We start from the raw sequence: 17,891 nt of genomic DNA, 5'->3' as shown, positions 1-17,891 counted from the left end.
GAAGGAATGGGACAATGGAAGAGAAATAACCATGTATAGTCATACAGAGTCCAGCTGAAGGCTTTTCGACCAGAATTCCAAGTGGTCTGTTAACATCTAAGACCAGAGCCCAGCTTGGCCAACCACCAGCATTACTACCCTGAGAGCTGCCAGTGAAGCACCATGTCTGAGGGGAACTCCTGTGATGCAGAGTGCCATGGGCAGGAGCTGCAAGCTCAGGGCTTTGCAGTGATGGTGCTGGGGAGGAGGAGAGCCTCAGACCAAGAAAGAGGTGGCACACAGCCATGCTCAAGCTCCCCTGGGCTGGGAAAAGCAGGTACCAGCACTAGCACTCAGGCCACCACCCAGGCAGGCACCCCCAGAATAATGCAGGGGCTTAAGGAGGGACACCCCCAAAGGTGGCAAGTGGCTCCTTTGCCCGCAGTGATTCTGTACAGCTATTCCCTCCTGCTCTCCTCACCCAGCCTGTCCTAGCAGGGCACAAGGAATGGCTCACACTGCCAGCATTCTCCAGTGGGGCTGATCCTGTCCCGGAGCTCTCTTCCCACTGAATACTCCTTGCATGCTTCTTTTAAAACTTTTATTCAACAATATAGAATTCTTTTAATTATAGTATAGAACTGTCCATCGTGATACTAAACCCGCTGTGACCCTCGTGTCCTGGAACAGACAGGCGCAAGCTGGCTAACCGTGGTCCATCAGAGGTTGGGGGGGAACAGCCAGAACAGAGGAAGGAACAACTAACCAACAACTGCTTTGCACACCCTTCACATTTCCATGCTTTCTGGGTCAGGAAGAGCTCAACAAGGAACCAAAGGCAGAAGAACCTTTAACACTCGGAGGGAAGGGCTGCGGTCCTAAAGAGGCGAGTGCCATCCAGCCAGGCGTGCTGCCCCGCTCAGCCCTGCCCGCGCCGCGCAGTCTGCCCGCCGTCACTCTACACGCGCCGATAGGACGTTTGATTTGGTTCTCATTCTGCTTATGGAAAATTGGGAGCAACAGCATCGGACCTGAGGAGAGATGGGAGGAGGGAAGTGAGCATCACGGGGCACTGCCAGCTCAACACAGAGCTCCTCCAGCACCAGGTGACAAGGAGATGGCTGGGCACGCTGCCCCACATCCTGCCACCCCACTCCCAGCCAGGCCTGGCTGCACCCACCGTGGCCCTCTGGATGTGGGGACAGCAGGGAAACCTCAGCCTGCTTTGGAAAAGGCGAGAGGGGAAGGCAGGACTGAGCAAGGCAAGGGAGAGACACAGTCCAGCAAAGCAGAACTTTCATGGACAGCCAGACCCAAGTTTGGACTTTTTTCTCTCTGTGTTAAGTTTTGCTTCACTGCTGCAAACACCTCCTGCAGTCCCACCAAAGGCTCCTTGCAACAGGCACAGAGACAAGCTGGCAAAGTTGCCTACTGCATCCATCTCCTACTGCATCCCCCAGTGGCTGCTGGGATTCTGGTTTTGAGCCTTTCCTCTTAAAAGGCATTCAGCCAAACCTATGCTCTACCTCTGGTGCCAGGCCAGCTGAAAGGCCAGGAATGTGCATCAGGACTCTCCCAACTTTCTCCAGGAGAACGCATACAGAGATGCATATTCCACAGTCCTCTTCCTTCCTAAGGATAAGACACTCTTACCCATCTCCTAGCTGTCCCTACAGGCAGAGTGACACTTTGCTAAGGTCCAGAATAGAGCAGGATTTCCTGCTCTGAGTGCTGGAAGGGCTGAAGGCTGCAGAGACAAACTGGAGCAAGCTGCTCTCAAGCACCCACACTGCCCTGGGATCAGGAGACTCCACACCCTCCTTGCTCCCAGGCTACTCTTGCTCAGCTGCCATATTTCCCTCTGGGATTAATCCGTCACTGCTCATCCTACCCTAGAGCTGGGGTAGGGATGTGGGGAGATAAGGAGCAGGTTGTTCCAGCCTCTCTGGTTATTGCAACCAGGGAAAGCCATTTCAATCACTGGAAGAACGACTCTCTTCCTCTGCTTGAGGGTACCAGGAAAGAATTTCTGACTCAAGTTTACAGAACTGATACTTCCCAAAGCATCACCTTGAAACTCCACTATCAGGTTCAAACACTGTCAAGCACTCATATGCAGTAGTCTCATATATAGCAGTCGACATTGTTCACCTATCAAAATTCCCACACTCAACCCATTCTTCTCCACACCACCTTGTCCCTCCGGAAGTTGGGAATGCCAACACACAAGAGCTGGAAAGCAGACATGGTTCTCCCATAACAACTCAGACAGGCCATGAGAAACATCCACTCCTGCCTCTTCTCAATGGAGCAGTTCAACAGATGTTTAAAATCAGTTCAAAACTCAATGTTAAAAGCCCAAATCAACCCTGCTGGTATTAGCACAGCGTAACAGCACAAGAGACCCCTCTGTCCCTCAGGCCAAGCAGCCTGGAGCTTGGGCAGATGGAAGGAGAGAGGGCTGGGAACACTCACCAATGTCTTCAGCAGTCTCTGCAGGAAAGCAAATGTTATTGAGGCCCTGTGGCATGGCAGCACAGCACAGCACAGGCTGCTCCTCACCCAGACACCCCTAACTGTGCTCATGCTCCACTCATGTCTCAGGGCGGGAGGAAAAAACTACTCCCTGCTCAGCACATCTTGAGAAAAAGCCATCCACCCAGGCTGAGAGGAGACAAGCATGGGGATTACACACGTGGAGAACCCCCGACTTCCAGGCCTGCATCAGTGACCTGGTCTGACCTGCCAGGTAACAGAGAGACCGAGGCCAATCCCTCAGGCAGCAGCTGTTTGAATGCAATGTACCACAACAGCCAACTCCCACGATGCACCCAGAACCTCACACCTCCTCTGTGGCCCCGTGGCAGTGGAGACAATCTGCCACAGTGAAACTCTCAGGCTGGCAGCACGAGAACTGCAAACAAAGACTGAGTGAGACATCCCAATAAACTCAGACAAAAGGGGCTGGAAGAGCCAACCTGCCCTCCTGGAGGAGGCAGGGCCTTCAGCTCTCACTCCTGGCTATCCCATAGATTTGAGATGGCAGACGTTCAGACGTATAGATATTTATTGGTTTCAGTGAATTATACAAATGGATTGACCTGCTGTCGATGCCAATAGAACTTTATTGGAATATGGAATGTAAACAGATGCTTCAAATAGAAACATTGCAACCTTATAAAAAATTAACTATTTCAACAATGCCGCAGAAGGAAATTCTGTGTTTAGGTGCTGGTGGGAAAACACTATTTCCAGCGTCTAGGTTTGAGTGTCACCAGAACCACTTGATGAAGTTACACACAGAACAAGTAGAGGAGGCAACTGTGAACTGTGGGGCTATAAAGCCATCGAGGGATCTGATGAAAGAACCCATAAGACAAACCCCCCACCCCCCCAACAGGATCGGCACCCCAGAATTCAACAAATGGCTGATTTTGTTAAAACACTGTGTGAGATCCCAAGTCCTGGATCAGTAGCTGCACAGCCCCTGCCCCAACGCTGCTGTTTGCTGATCCTCCCCCCTCCCTGTGCTCTCCTCCCTGGCCTCCTCTCCACTCCTCCATCCTGCGGTCGCTCCAGAGCTGTGCTCTGGCACAAGTCTGCGTCTGGCACGAATTCTCATGGGAGCCACGTCATGAGGTACGTGGTTGCACACCTATCACAAGAAATCTTGCAACACTGACCTTCCTGAGCTCAGTGGGAAAGTCTGGATAGTCCCTCCCCTCTCCTGCCACAAGAGCAGCCCTCACATTCACAAGTTTCCAAAGCAGGTCTATTGAGTTTCTTCTCAGAGCGAGCCTTTGTCAAACACACTGGAGGGGGGGATCCCCTCTCCCCAGCAACTCGGATCAGTGCCTTTGTTTTAATGCTCCAAACCAATCCTGAGATGCTGCTGGGTTTGTGGATTGTTTTTTTGTCAAACTCCCCCCCTCCCCCCAGCCACCCTGGCATTCACAATTGAAACTGGAATTCAAGGGCCAAATTCAAGCCCAGAGTGAGCAGTAGGACTTGGACCTCAAAACAGAGTTGCACCTGCTGACCCCCAGCCTGAATTTGGTTCATTCAGAGTCTACAAGTCAGAAAGGCAAGTTTAGAAAGAGGCATGCTAAGGGCTGATGGTGGAACGACCAATTTGTCCCCACCAGCGTGGTGGGGAAGGCTGGACTGAGAAGGAAGAGAAGGATCCATAGAGATGTGAACCAGAATCAGTTGTGTGGAGCCCTGGGGGTATCACTACATGTTTAGCTCTTGCAAGACCATTTGCCCAGGGCTTTGGTACCACAGGGTTAGAGTTACATTAACCACAACCACCAGAGAGGAACTGAGGTTTATGACCCCCCCCAAGGTTAGATTTCTGCCGAGTATAAAGGGGAGGGAAAGGAGGGGGGGGGTCCTTGGTTCTTTTCCCTTCACTGTGTGACCGAAGGTTTTGCTTTTATTTGTAAACATCTTGAATTACCCGTTGTTTTCCAGTCCTCATCGTGCTGTTGTCATGCCACTGGAGAGCACAGCATTTTCTGAGCTGGGCTGGGACTGCTCCTTCACCACTGGATCTGCAGAAGACAGACCAGGCAGGAAGAGGAAACAGCATTTAACAATGCGGAAGCTCCACCCAGGCAACTCCTTCCAGAGAAACTGCCCTCAAAACCCCTAGAGCTGCTAAGGCCTTTGCAGAGCAGGGAGCCAAAATTTGCCCCCACAACCCACAACTCCATCCCAGCTGGTCCCAGCTTCTCCCCAGACTCACAGAAATAGGGGTGCTCCATTGCCTCCTTGGCAGTCAGCCTCTGTTGATGGTCGTATCGCAGGAGCTTGTCCAGGAGATCAAGGACTTCAGGACTGACCAGGTGTCTGTTCTCACTGTGGATGAAGTTCTCCCAGCGCTTCCGGGAATGCCTGCAACGGGACCAGCTGTCAACTGCACAGCAGTACCCAGAGGTCCCAGGAGAATCACCTGCCACTAGCCACTTCTGAGAATAGATGGCTGTGAGGAACCCTGCCTACAGCTCATCCTTGCACAAGCTACTGCTCAGCAAGCACTTGCCAAAGGGGGACAACCCTCCTCTTTATGTACACACCTGTATGGATGTCCCATGCCTGGGAAAGGCACAATATTGCACACTCCCTTCTGTCTACAGGGACTAGGCAACAGCATGTAGCAGGCAGGATGACACCCTTGGGACCAGAATTGCTCTGACTTGCCTCCAGCCTCACAGGAGCTGTCCTCACTACTCTGTCCCTTTCAAGAATCTTAACTGAGAAACTCCGAGCAGCTCAGCCCACACTTAACTCCAGTGTCTACGCTTTCATTTTGAGGATCTGAATGAGCAGGAGAGAAGAAATAAGGGATGAGACAAAAGGAAAGACCTTGCATTTCAGTGACCCCATGAGATGACATGAGCAGCCAGAAGTGAGGCCTGCAGGCAGCACTGTCACCCAGAAGACTGAGCAGGCCTTTGCTGAGAGTGCTTCAAGGGCACAGACAGCAGTTTATTTCCCTCTCTGTGTTACAAGGAAAAAACAGGCAGTATTTCACTTTTCCACTTACTGGCCCAGGATGTCATTGAAGTGTGGGTCCAGTTCTATGTGGTACTTCTTGAGATACCCATACAGCTCATCTGTGCCCAGGACCTTAGCGATGCGAACCAGCTGGAACAAAAGGCATATTGAGAGAGCAGAAGGGCAGCTCACCACTCTTTTTCAGAGGCAGAGCTACCCAAGTCTAAGACCTCTCCTTCTAGAAACATCCCAGATGGAAGCAGTGTCTCCCTTGAAACTTGTTTTTGCAATTTGTGCAGAAAACAAGTTTCCTACACAATACAATACAGCAAAGCAAAATCCCACATGACTTCACCAAGCATGCAGTAACATCCTCCCAGCCTGGTGGTCCAATTCCCAGAACCTCCCCACTATACACAGAGAGATGAGGCAGACAAATTTCTCATGGAATAAGCCAGGTAGCAATGCCTTTACTTGGTCATAATTGTCCTGGCCGTGGAAGAAGGGTTCCTTTCGGAAGATCATGCTTGCCAGCATACAGCCTAAACTCCACATGTCTAAGCTGTAGTCATACATCTGAGGGGAAAAAAAGGAGAAGCTGTCAGAAAAGGCACCCTCACCACAGCCAGGTTCTCCAACCACACAGGCAGCCTCAGCCTTTGCACTTCACAGCCAGCCTCTTTCCAACCCAGACAATGCCCTGACGCAAAACCACACAACCCAAAGGTGGCCAAAGTGCAGCCACAAGTGGCATCACTGGCTAGCAAGGAGGAGACAGACTCTTACTTGGTAGTCCACAAGGAGCTCTGGTCCTTTGAAGTACCTAGAGGCCACGCGGACATTGTATTCCTGAGCTGGATGGTAGAATTCGGCCAGACCCCAGTCTATGAGCCGCAGCTGAACATGCAATAGAGAGACACAGTCAGGAGACAGGTAGGTGTAGCCACACTGGCCAAACCTCTCAATCCTATGATGCAAGTGTGGAGCCCAGTGTGGTGGGAGGCCCTCTGAGGACAGGAGATGCTCTCAGCAGTGCTCTGCTCAGGCTCTTCTCTTTCCCCTAACACCAGCTGCTGGGGCATAGCCCAGCTGAGAGCTCCTCTGCCTCCTGAGTCCAAGCACACTTACTGCTGGGCAGCTGGCTCCTTACGAGCACCACCAGCTGCAGTGGACAGGTCGTTGCATAGTAGGAGACAGACAAAAGTCTTATCCCACTGTTTAGAGGAGTTGGACTGAAAGCAGTGTTGATTTCATCTGGGGGCTGAGAGGAGAAAACGGGGTAGAAGGGGGACCCATCACATCCTACGAGGCAGACCATCTCTGCAGCCACAGGGATGGATGAACTGCCGTGTTACTGAAGGACAGAGGGACTACTGAGAGACTCCCCTCCTTACAAACCTTGCCTTGCCTGTACAGTCACTGCTGATTGACAGGGAGGGACCTCTGGACCAGCAACCAACTTGCTGCTACAGTTCCCAGAACCCTGGGGAGACAGGTACACACAGCACCCCATGACAGGGTGGGGAAAGTCCCTGTGCTGTCCATTTCCATGACAGTGAGCTGGGCACAAACATTTTCTGCGATCTAACTAGCATGCCCCAGCAGTGAGGAAGCCACTGCAGGACAATCAGGCTGTATTACAGGAGGAGCTTATTTTCCCTAGGTAAAACTATCCATGTGTATTTCAGACAAGGCCACCCTCCTTCTGCCCAGGACTTCTGCACCCTACTGCCATAACTCCCCAGCAGGAGACAGCCTAGACCTGCTCCACTCAGCAAAGAAACCCAGCGTGGTTGGTTGCAGTGAAGAGCAACCTCCAAGCCATGGACTCCCACTGTGGTGCTCTCCAGTGGGACTTTGGCCATCTCCTGATGCTGGCACAGGTGGAGGGGAGTCAGTAATGAAAGGTTAAAGGGGTATGTGCAGCTGCCTGGGCTGTGGGTACAGCAGAAGCAGTTTCAATTTTCCCTGGAAAAACCCTGCTTGTAAGCACTGGTGTCACAGTACCTTTTTCTGTTGGTGGTCTATCATGACGTTGTGGGGTTTGACATCCCTGTGCATGATCCCCATGCTGTGACAGTAATCCAGGGCCTGGCAGACACACACACACAGACACATTAGACATGGCTGCAACCACGGGCACAGCATTAGCAATATAACAGACAGTTCTCAGCCAGGAGCAAGAGCTCATGAGGAAGTGCTGTAACCCTGGCACAAGAAACTGGCATTTTCAGCTCTTATACTGCACATGATGAAGTGACAAGCTGGCAACAAGACTATGGATCTTGTGTCCTACTGCAGTCACAAGCCGTGGAACAGCATTCCCTGCACAGTTTTTGAAGAACATGACACAGAGATGTGTCCCACCTGGTGACAAGCCCAATGTTCTAACCTGAGTAGCCCTGTGCTTCCTAACTCATGCTCTCTTCCCCAGAGGGGATGATTCTTACATGCATACAGTTTTATGGCCTTTCAGTGCAGCTTTCTACCTGTGTCCCAAAACACACTTAAGCTACAAGTTGCCTCTGCCCTGCTGATTAAAGCCAAACTTGCACTTACAAAAGGCAAGTGACAGCAGACGAGGGAGAGCAAAGCTGCTTCAAGCTTGAAGGCAGGAGCACACATAGGCTCACCAGCTATGTGACCTTGCACCACTTTCTCCCCCCCAAGCAGCTGTTCCCTTGAGCAAGGCGTGAGAATGTTGTTTTCTCATCTCCAAGGGGAGAGAGATCTATCCATCAACATCTACCAGATGCTATGGGATCTCCAGCAGCACGAAAGGAGGGTACAGCCTGCAGTCATTCAATACCCAAGACATCAGTGCCAGGGAAGCAATGTTGTCTTTGGACCCCTGCCACAGCAGGAAGCAAGGAGGCAACAGCTTCCATCACAGCAAGGCCTCAGAGAATATCTCTGCAATCACACATGGCCTCAGAACCCACAGGACTCAGAGCAAACTATGGTCCTGACATCTCCAGTAATCTGTAACAGGTTGCACAAACTGCTTCCAGGATGAAGTTGTTCTAGTGTCTTGTGTTCCCAAGGCTGGATCATCTTCATCACTCCTCCTATCCTAATCCCAGGCTGCCTCAGGCTCCCTCCAACTTTCAGTAAGAAGCTCCTACCCTTGCAGACAGGTGAACAATCTTGGGGGTGCAGAGAAGAAAGCTTCCCTTGAACCCACTAGATCTGTTTCAGGAAGTCTCCTGCAGTCTCCTGGAGCACGAAGGGATTTCCCTACCCTGTTCTACCCACTTCCAGAGGCAGGGGACCTGCAAAGTGCCACCCCAGAAGTCCTGAGGTCCTGCTCGGACCTGACATAGCCAAGCTGCTGCTCCAGCAGGTCAGCACAGAACAACCTTGGGATTGCTGAACCTGTAAGTTCTCCCTAATACCTGGCTGCCTTCTGTGATCTGCAGCTGGAGATTGCCAAGAGGCTGTGCAGCACATCTCACAGATCTGCCATATGGCTCTGTGGGCATTTCCACGGGGAGGTGCAAGTTGGCTAGTTAAGAGGAGGTATTTAGGGCACTTCTCACCTTTCCTCAGAGGGGCAGGGAAAGCTTTGGCTAGGAGGTCTCAAAAGAAAATACCAGTGTTGGATCAACGTATAACAGCTGGCACAATCAGAAGCTTTGCTCCCCAATACCACATCCACAGGGTTCTGTGACCACAGGGCACAGTGTCCTAGATCCCCCTCCAGAGAAACAGGGGTGTAAGACCAAGTGGACAGAAGTCACCTAGGGCTGCATTTGAATACCGCAGCAGAAGAAAGCTTGGAGCTATTCCGGTCTTCCACTCTCCCTAGCATCCCAGTTCCTCAGCCCTGCAAATGCCTCTCAGTGCTCTTTCTGGGTCTGGCTGCAAGGAAGCTGATTTTCCTCACAGCAGCCCAATGGTGCTAGAGACACAGGGAGAGCAAGCACAGCTCTATCTGGTGACTGCAAATGCTTCTTGGGGAAAGAGAAGACCCTAGAGCGTCACAGACTCTTTGGAGGTGACCAAAGGTCCCCAGTTTGGCTGCAATACCTCATGGCAAGCCAGGTAACCAGATCGGTTCCCAACCCTTCCTGGGTTATGAGACAGGGATTCTGAACTTAACACCAGAGAAGCACTCAGTAGCACTGCCCCATGAGCCCTGCTACGGCCACTCTCATTCCTGTCTCCCCATCCAGACTGCCATATGCAATGCCACTCACCTTCAGCAGCTCATACATATAAAACCGAATATCAAAGTCTGTCAGGATCTGGTACAGTTGCTGAAACAGATTTGGGGAGGGAGAAAAAAAACAAAAGAGAAAAAAATAAATACTCCAGATTTGGATTAGTTTCATTTCCTGCACCCAACCTGCCTCCGATCACTGACCCCATTCCAGATCCCCTGTGAATGCTACCATTCCCAAGAGCTGTCCTGACCTCAGAGCTGCCATGGTTACACGTAAGAAATCCACGAAGGATGCAAGAGCTCCCATGAAATGCTACTGGGATCATTCAGACTTAGAATCATACAATCATCAAGGTTGGAAGAGACCTTCAAAATCATCAAGCCAGCACCACCACTGTAACCCCTAAACCCTATCACCCAGCACCAGAACCTCACCTCCAGGGATGGTGAGTCCACCACCACTCTGGGCAACCTATTTCGATGCCTGACCACCTTAACAGTGAAAAATATTTTTCTAATATCTAATCTGAATCTGTTTCAGTTTAAGGCCATTCCCTCTAGTCCTCTACTGTAGGCATGGTAGAAGATATCAGTCCCAACCTCACTACAACCTCCTTTCAGATAGCTGTAGAGAGTGATGAGGTTGCCCGTTGTGACTTGTCACAACTTCTTTCCAGCATGAGACAGGCAGGCTGTCTGTCCAAGGAGAACAGAGCAAAAGTCCTTCAGAGCATGCAAGAGTTAGCACAGATGATCATGACTCTCTGTTGTCAAGTCACTGTGGTGACTCTGCATGGCAACATTGACAACAGCATTTAGAGCAGGTAGGCTGAGAACACATAGGCAAGGTGTTCAGGTGCTCAGAGTGTGGCAGGGATAGGAAAACATTAACCTATAGGAGCATGGGATGGGGAAGCACAAAGGGGAGAGACAGCCTCAGAGCCAGAGGCTCCCCTCTATCCCAGCATAACAGCTAATGCAGCCCAGGAGCACAGAAATGCTTGTAGGGCCAAGGAGAGCACAGAGTCATGCGGAAGGGCTTGTTTCCAGCATGTGTTTGCCATGCTCCTCTCCTCTGTGTCCTTCTGCAGCTACTCATGTGGAAATGACAGAGATCCAGGGTGCTCTTTAACCTGCACTGTGCCACCAGCACCATCACTGGAGAACTCATCATCCTGCTGCTCCCACACCAGGTCACAACTGGCCCCAAATTTGCCTTCTGCTCTATATCTGTCACTGGCAGCAGTGTCAGCCCAGCCCCGATGGTCTGTGCTCTCATCCAGGGAAAGCAAGGCAAGATGCCAGGGCAAGGCAAGGAAGGACATTCGCAGGGCAGCAGTGGGACCAGACATCTCTGCCCTTTCTTACACACAAGGATCATCTCACAGCTCAGACAAATCATCGATTGCATCAGAACTGAGCCAGCTGCCTATCATGGGAACCACTTGGCAGCTCCAGGAAAAATCCCAGAGCAAGGGATCGAAATTCACATTCCCAGAAAGCAGCTCTGGCTCTGGCTCTCCTCCAGGCCCATGCCAAGATCCTCAGGTTCCTGCTTTACTTCGGGCCAGCTCCAAACGGCCCCTCCCCCCCACCCAATACTGCTCTAGGAAATCATTTGACAACATACAAGTGTCACTTACACACGCAGAGCTTTAAGAGCCTCCAGGACACAACTGCATTGTATTCTTGTGTGCTGGGATGATCCTAACACTTTGGAGCAACCCACTGAAGCAGACAAGTGAGCAGGGAGCAAAAAAGACATAGCCACAAGCTACAGCGGGGACAGATTTCCTGATTTGTGTATGACTGATGGAGGACGCAGGGCCAGCAGAGGACAGCTGAGTCCTTCCAGGAGTCTGTTTAAATGGCTTGCTAGGTAGCAAACACTATGAGGGATGTGTAAAACATGTCCTTCTGGCATTCATTACCCTGGTTCAACTTCACCTGATAACATCAATACACCTGAGGAAGGAGGAGGGCAGGAGAGGCAGTGGCAGAACAAGGCTGGACCTCATTTTCCCTATTCTGTCTCCTCTGCCTCTTGCTGCCTGTAAGTAGAGAGGGGATGCAAAGGTCACCAATGTCTTTCTTCTCTGACCTGCAATGCTGTCGCTTCTCTGACTCATGGCCTTCAGCAGACACAGCTGTTGGGCAAACAGCTTTCAACAGATTTCCGTAGAAGAGCTGCCTGTGAAACCCAGCCCCTCTGACCCTCTTGCTGTGCCAAGGCCAACAATGTGGCTAGCAGTGCCCATGCTCCGCTTGCCGCAGGGAACCGTCCCTGCAGGAGTGTGCTCAGCCCTGCTGCAGGCAGCCAGTGAACACCAAAGGCTTTGAAGGACAAAGTTTCCACTGCAAGTGGGTCCTGTACAGCCTCAAGCAGGCTTAGGCAATGGGCTCCAAATCCCCTTTGCCCAGACCAGCAGACAACTCCTTTGCAGACATGCCCCATGCTCTGCGCTTACAGCTGTCTGGAGTAGAACTATCAGGAACATCACTGTGCGGAATACTCAGACCCAGCTCAAACATCTGCTCAGCTAGCTGCCAGCATTCAGGAACCAACAAGGTCTCAGATAGCTGGGCTAGTGTCCTTTCTTCATACAGAGCACAAGGAAAGGCCAAACCCACCCACAGGCAGCCTCTACCCCTTTCCAGCTTTTGGTGATATTTTGGCACACATCATGTAACCAATCCTATTAGTGCCTGAGGAAGCAGAGACATGCTTCCCCTCTCCATGGGGATGACAGGAGTTAAATGCTTATTCTTCTCCCTTCAGTGAGCAACACAGCTGGCTACGTGCAGGAAGCAGCATCTGCAAAGCAACAGGGTGGCTGCGAGGAGACAGACACTGCTTTGGGGTGCAGGGCAGGCAGCAGCAAAAGAAAACAGCTCCCAAAGCATCCTGGCCTTGGCAGCCACACAAGGGAAGAGAATCTTTCATACTTCTTCATCACCTAGGCAGGACAACAACCATTTTTTAAACAAACCTCGGACGTTCAAGGATAAAACCCATGCACACACTTCCCTCACAGCAACTTTAGCCTGAAAATTCACCTAAGTGCAGGTGACTCAAAAGCCCACTGTACCCACAACTCCAAAAGGCTGAACATCCTGAAGCAACCTTGCATCTCTCACCTTTCTTGCCCATCTCCTCTTCTCCAGCTACAAACCTGCTAGTGTGTTTTATGAATGAAATAGCAAACCCAACCCAGAACTGCTCCTCAAGACCTGGCTCTGCCCCCTTCTTTCCTGAGGGCATTGCCTTGCTGGGGCAATGAAAGGCACAGTACTAAACAGACTCACAAAATATGTGATAGTTGATAGTGGTTGAAGTACAGGCATCTCATTTCTAGTTTGAAACCAATTAGCAAAAGACATTTAATTTTGCTGATGGTTCCTCAAATGACCATGTGGCTCTGCAGTGCAGCTTTCATTTAAGGCTGATGACAGTGGGGAGCTGGAGTGCTTACAGATGACAAGTAATGCAGCAGGTCTGAAGAGAAACACTAACCCTGCACACAAGCTGCCATCCTCACGCAGCAGAATATGCACTTAGTCTGGTTCCAACTCATCCTCCTGGCGAGTACAGTGCTGTCACTTCCCGAAGAGACCCAGACAGGTAATTAAAGAAAATGTAATCAGCTCTGGGGAGGTATCACCAAAGTCTTCTGTTTATACCATCATTTAAAAATAGCCAAACCTTGTAGAATACAAGTTTGTGCTTCTGATCTAGAATCACCCACAGCCATGACTTAGGCTCCACAGAACTGCAGTTTCTGCCTATGCAGATTGCTGAGGACACCCAGCAGCCATTTTCATAGGTGCATGGACATGAACAGTGTTCTGCTATTTGAATGGGCAAAGGGGTCAAAGTATTAGCATTCAGCAAAAAATAATAATGTTGAATGAAAGAAACTACCAGAAAGGAGACAGCTGAACTTGTGAGCAACTACTGCCAACAGGACAGGGAAAAATGCAACCCTATGAAGGGGTCAGCAACTACCTGCTGCACACAAGCTGCCCTGGGAACCCCCTCACACACCCTGAAGGTGATTTGCCAGTGAGGTGCTGGTTCTCATCTGTACTGCTGAATCCAGACATCAATGCAGACAGAGATGGGCAGATCAGCAACAGCCACACCAAAACAAAGAGAAGAGGTCCCTGTCACCTGGATTAACTTGCATAGCACTTATCTCCAGCAAAACTTGGCTGCCCAGGGAGATCAGGACTGTGGAGCAGAGGGGACAATGACTGGGTGTTCTCCAGCTGCTTCATGTGTAGAGGTGCAGGGCAAGCTGAGACCTTCAACACAAGTGATCTCATCTAGTCTATAAACTTTCTGTTTGGCACCTCAGAGCAAGGGAAGAAAGAGCTTGGGAGCCTCAGTTTAGAAAAAGACACCCACAGATACCCTTGAGTAGCAGCAGCTCTGTAATCTGCTGGTTAACTGCAGCCCCAAGAACCTAGCCAAAGAGGCTCATGGGAGTGTAACTCAAATAGCCCACACAGCCCATACACAGCTAGTGAAATTCAGGTTACAAATAAGCTCTGAACACAAGCAGCCATACCACATGCCCTGGGGACACACTTGCATTCCCAAGACAAGTTATTCCTGCCTTGTACCAATCAGCATCAAAAGCATCAACCCTTTCTGTCTTGGACTTGCACAGCTGTGAATCTGGACTTCCCTGAGGAGCCAGGCTTTCTCCTAGGAGCCTACAAAAGGTCTGCTGCAAGCTCATATAGTTGTTTCTAATGCAACAGCCAGAGCTGAACACTGTTACTTCTGCTGTGGCCAGCCCAGTGCTCCTTACAGGCTGCAGTAGTTCCTGCTCTGACTCTGCGTGGCTGGGGTGGCTGAAGGACCATGGGCTCCCAGCCCTGCATTTTCCAGTTAAGGGTCCCTACTGCCCACCAGCCTCAAGTTACTGCTTAAGTCTCCACTTCATGAAAATACTTCAGTTACTGGGTGATCTTTGATAACAACTTTTTCCTTTAAGGACCCTACAGAGTGGTATAATCACATTTTGATCAGGAGGCACACAAGCAATCCTCAGTAAGGTGTGCCACTGCCCCAGCAACCTATTTTATTTCAAGCCATTTATTAAAAATAAAAATCAATTAAACAAATAAAAAGTCACTAAACAGACAGTTTAAGACTTCCAGGATCAGCCTTACAAAGTGTCTCTGGCTCACCAGAAGAAGCACAGGGGCACATTCCCAGCTCACATGCGGCGTTGGAACAGCCCAACTGATGTCAGTGAAGCCCAAGCAAACCAAACCTGCTTTAATTAGCCCTGAAAGGTCACCACGCAGCACTCCTCTCACAGCTGTTTACTTGGTGGAGGCAACACTCATCTCCCTGCCCAGAGCTGTCAGGGCAGACGCTGCTGCAAGTTACTATTATTCTGGCTCCTGCAGGAAGTCTCTACATGAGATTAAATAGCACTAAGACCTCACTGCAGCATGGCTGCAGCTCTGCTGTGCACACACACCATGCCCCGCAGTGTTCAGCTTGACAGACCCACCCCAGAGGGATGAGCAACGTGTGCTGCCCTGCACACAGATGGTCTGTGAGCCAGCTCACCAGCTGCCTCCTTCCCATCAACACCAGCCCAGGGTTCTTCTCTGGGTGTCTGGTGCATCTGCTTCCTAGAATGCCTGTATGTAGATAATGCTCCAGCACAGAGAGGAAGAAACAAACCACCTTCCTGTAACACAGAATGAAAGAGATCCCTGAACAGTGCAGGAGGAATGACTGCTGGCTTTCTAATGGCAAGTGTTCAATTAATTCTCCACCACTGACTTAGTGACTGAGGGTAAAGTCTCACATGGGGGAAGCAAAGATACCATTAAAAAAGGTGTGGCTGCTAATTACAGATCCCTTTTGTCTATCAACCTGTTCCTGCAGCCAGAAGCATTTGAGTAGCACAGGCAGTCGTGGCTGCCCTCAGACAGGAGGACCCTCATTTCAGGAATGGGTGATACTCCTTGGAGCTCCCCAGAAATCAGAACAGCCAGGGAATATGCTGCAGCCTCAGGCAAGCAGAAAAGCTCTTAAGATGTATTCAAGACTGCTCAGTCCCTTGCTACCAGGCCCACCGGCAGTGGAAGATGTGCTCTCCACCCTCTGCCACCCCACAGTCCCCAGGTCTGAAGGATTCCAGAACAAATTGGTGTCATCTGCTCCATCAACTGCACTGCTGTAAACAGAACACCACAGCACAGGGATTAACTTGGGCTGAATATACAGCACAGCAGTGATTACTAAATTCAGAGGGGAGTAAGAATATCTAACCTGTGGAACTTACTCCTCATAGTTGGGAGGAGATTCAGCACACAAACTTTTTATTCCTGTCCATCTAGAGCCCCTTAACAGATGTGTGATTTACACGAAGAAAGTGAAGCTGACATAGGTGAAAACTCCAAACTCCCCCCACAGCTCTTGAGGATCATCTGACAGTCACAGCACTGTTAACAGAAATGGGAAGCCTCCCTCCTCCACACTCAGGCAAACTCACCTTAAAATCTGTGTTATTGATGTACTCAAACACCAGAGCAGGGGTCTTTGACTGCAAGAGAGAGAGAGAGAGAGAGAGAGAGAGAGAGAGAGTGAGAGAGAGAGAGAGAATGTCATGATTTAAAACACCCACTTGACCTTTCTTTGCTCCAAGAGACCTGAGAAAACTTTTGCTTCCTGCCCAACCCTCACTAGGGAGAGCAGGGCGGGAGCAGCACAGGAAGAGAAGCGCAGCCACTGCTCCTGTACAAGGCAGAGGCAACTCTGCTTACACCCCACACACCGAGCACCAACTCGGCACTTTGGCCAGCACTGCTCCTCCCCAGGCCACAGAGCAGAGACACCACTGGGCAAGGTAAAATGTGTCACTAGGAGCTAAGGCCTCACAGCTTTCCTAGCAGGACGAAGGTCAGACAGGACTGCCAACATTATAACAGCATCATTTCCTCTCTGTGGCTGCCAGCAGGCTGGGAGTCGCAGCCCTCAGCCAGCTGCTAGTCAGAGGAAACTTCCCGGGAATGGGGTGATTGTGGCAATGCAGACCAATGACATGACCACTGTCACTGAGTAGGACAGCAACCAGAAGGATGAAAGTGCTTAATATCTAGTTGCCCTGGCAGATACTTCCAGATGCCAGATGGAAGCTGGAAGGCTACAAGCTCCACTTCCTTACAGAAAATTTGTAGGGCTTCAAAACTTCTCTCCCATCAGCCACGGGAACTCACAGAAGACATGGAAGGGGTGTTAAAGAGTCTGGGGAACATGGAGAAGAACCATCCAAACCAACCGGTGTGCCTGCACGAAGGCAAGGCCACCACACACACCACGACACAGGCACCTACCACTGGATCCTTGACAGTGTCAATCAGATTAATGATGTTGGTGCCACCACGTAGATTCTCCAGAATCTTAACCTCGCGTTTTATCTTCTTTTTCTTCACTGGCTTAAATAGACAAAAGAAATCAGAAGTGAGAGTCCTTTCAGAAATCAACACTTGCTTCCGCCACTGATTTTGACTGGAACACATCACCTCCCCTCCTCTCTCTGCTCCCACCCTCACATGGGAACATTTTTAGCAGCAAAGAGGAGACAGACACCTTGCACAAACTAGGATTTCCCTATCATCCATGAAACCTTCCTATTCATCAGGGGAAAAAACAAATCACTCCAGACAAACACAACTGTGACTCCAGTAACCGTGGTTTAAAACACCTTGGACTGCTATGTGGTAACCTCAGCACCCTGATTCTATGTTGTGCATTCAGAGCTACAGGATAAGCATGGTGGACCTATCTCTGCTTTGGCTGATCATCACAAACCAGTTTTTTATTCCTTAATTCAAAAGTGTTTCCCAATGAGTAGTTTAATCCCATGAAATGATGACCTGATAGTCTCCAACACCAAGATTTCCAGTAAGCTCAGACACCGCTATGCCTGTGTGCACATGCCTTTCACAACCACCCCAAGTGCACAGACCCAAGTGCACCGCATGCCACTGCATCCACACACCATGATTATTTTTAAAGCCTACAGGCATTTTTAACAGTTTTGACTCCTCCTCTAATCTGTGCAGTCTCAGGAGCTCTCTTTGCAAAGTAAGCTTTTCTCTGGACATCACCCTGCGGAGAGTGACAAAGAACAGCTGCTCCCAAGGCAGGGGCTCAGAGATTGGGTTGGCTTTTACACTCTGCTGATCCAGTGGTTCACTTCAGTGCAAATGAATG

General features: G+C 50.4%; 1 protein-coding gene across 1 annotated transcript; it reads right to left on the bottom strand.

The window, feature by feature from the left end:
• Positions 1 to 3,031: 3,031 nt before the first annotated feature.
• CSNK2A2 (casein kinase 2, alpha prime polypeptide) lies at positions 3,032 to 17,110 on the bottom strand (the record flags this gene model as incomplete). Its single annotated transcript, XM_009074644.1, has 9 exons — positions 3,032 to 4,532; positions 4,727 to 4,875; positions 5,528 to 5,628; positions 5,953 to 6,054; positions 6,265 to 6,375; positions 7,486 to 7,569; positions 9,678 to 9,737; positions 16,168 to 16,218; positions 17,009 to 17,110. Coding segments are annotated over 9 exons (837 nt in total), but the record flags the coding sequence as incomplete, so codon positions are not given.
• Positions 17,111 to 17,891: the final 781 nt, after the last annotated feature.

The sequence above is a fragment of the Acanthisitta chloris genome, unplaced genomic scaffold (genome assembly GCF_000695815.1).
Source record: "Acanthisitta chloris isolate BGI_N310 unplaced genomic scaffold, ASM69581v1 scaffold38920, whole genome shotgun sequence".
NCBI lineage: Eukaryota > Metazoa > Chordata > Aves > Passeriformes > Acanthisittidae > Acanthisitta > Acanthisitta chloris.
The sequence above is the reverse complement of the archived record's forward strand: the minus strand, read 5'-3'. Positions and strand labels throughout refer to the sequence as shown.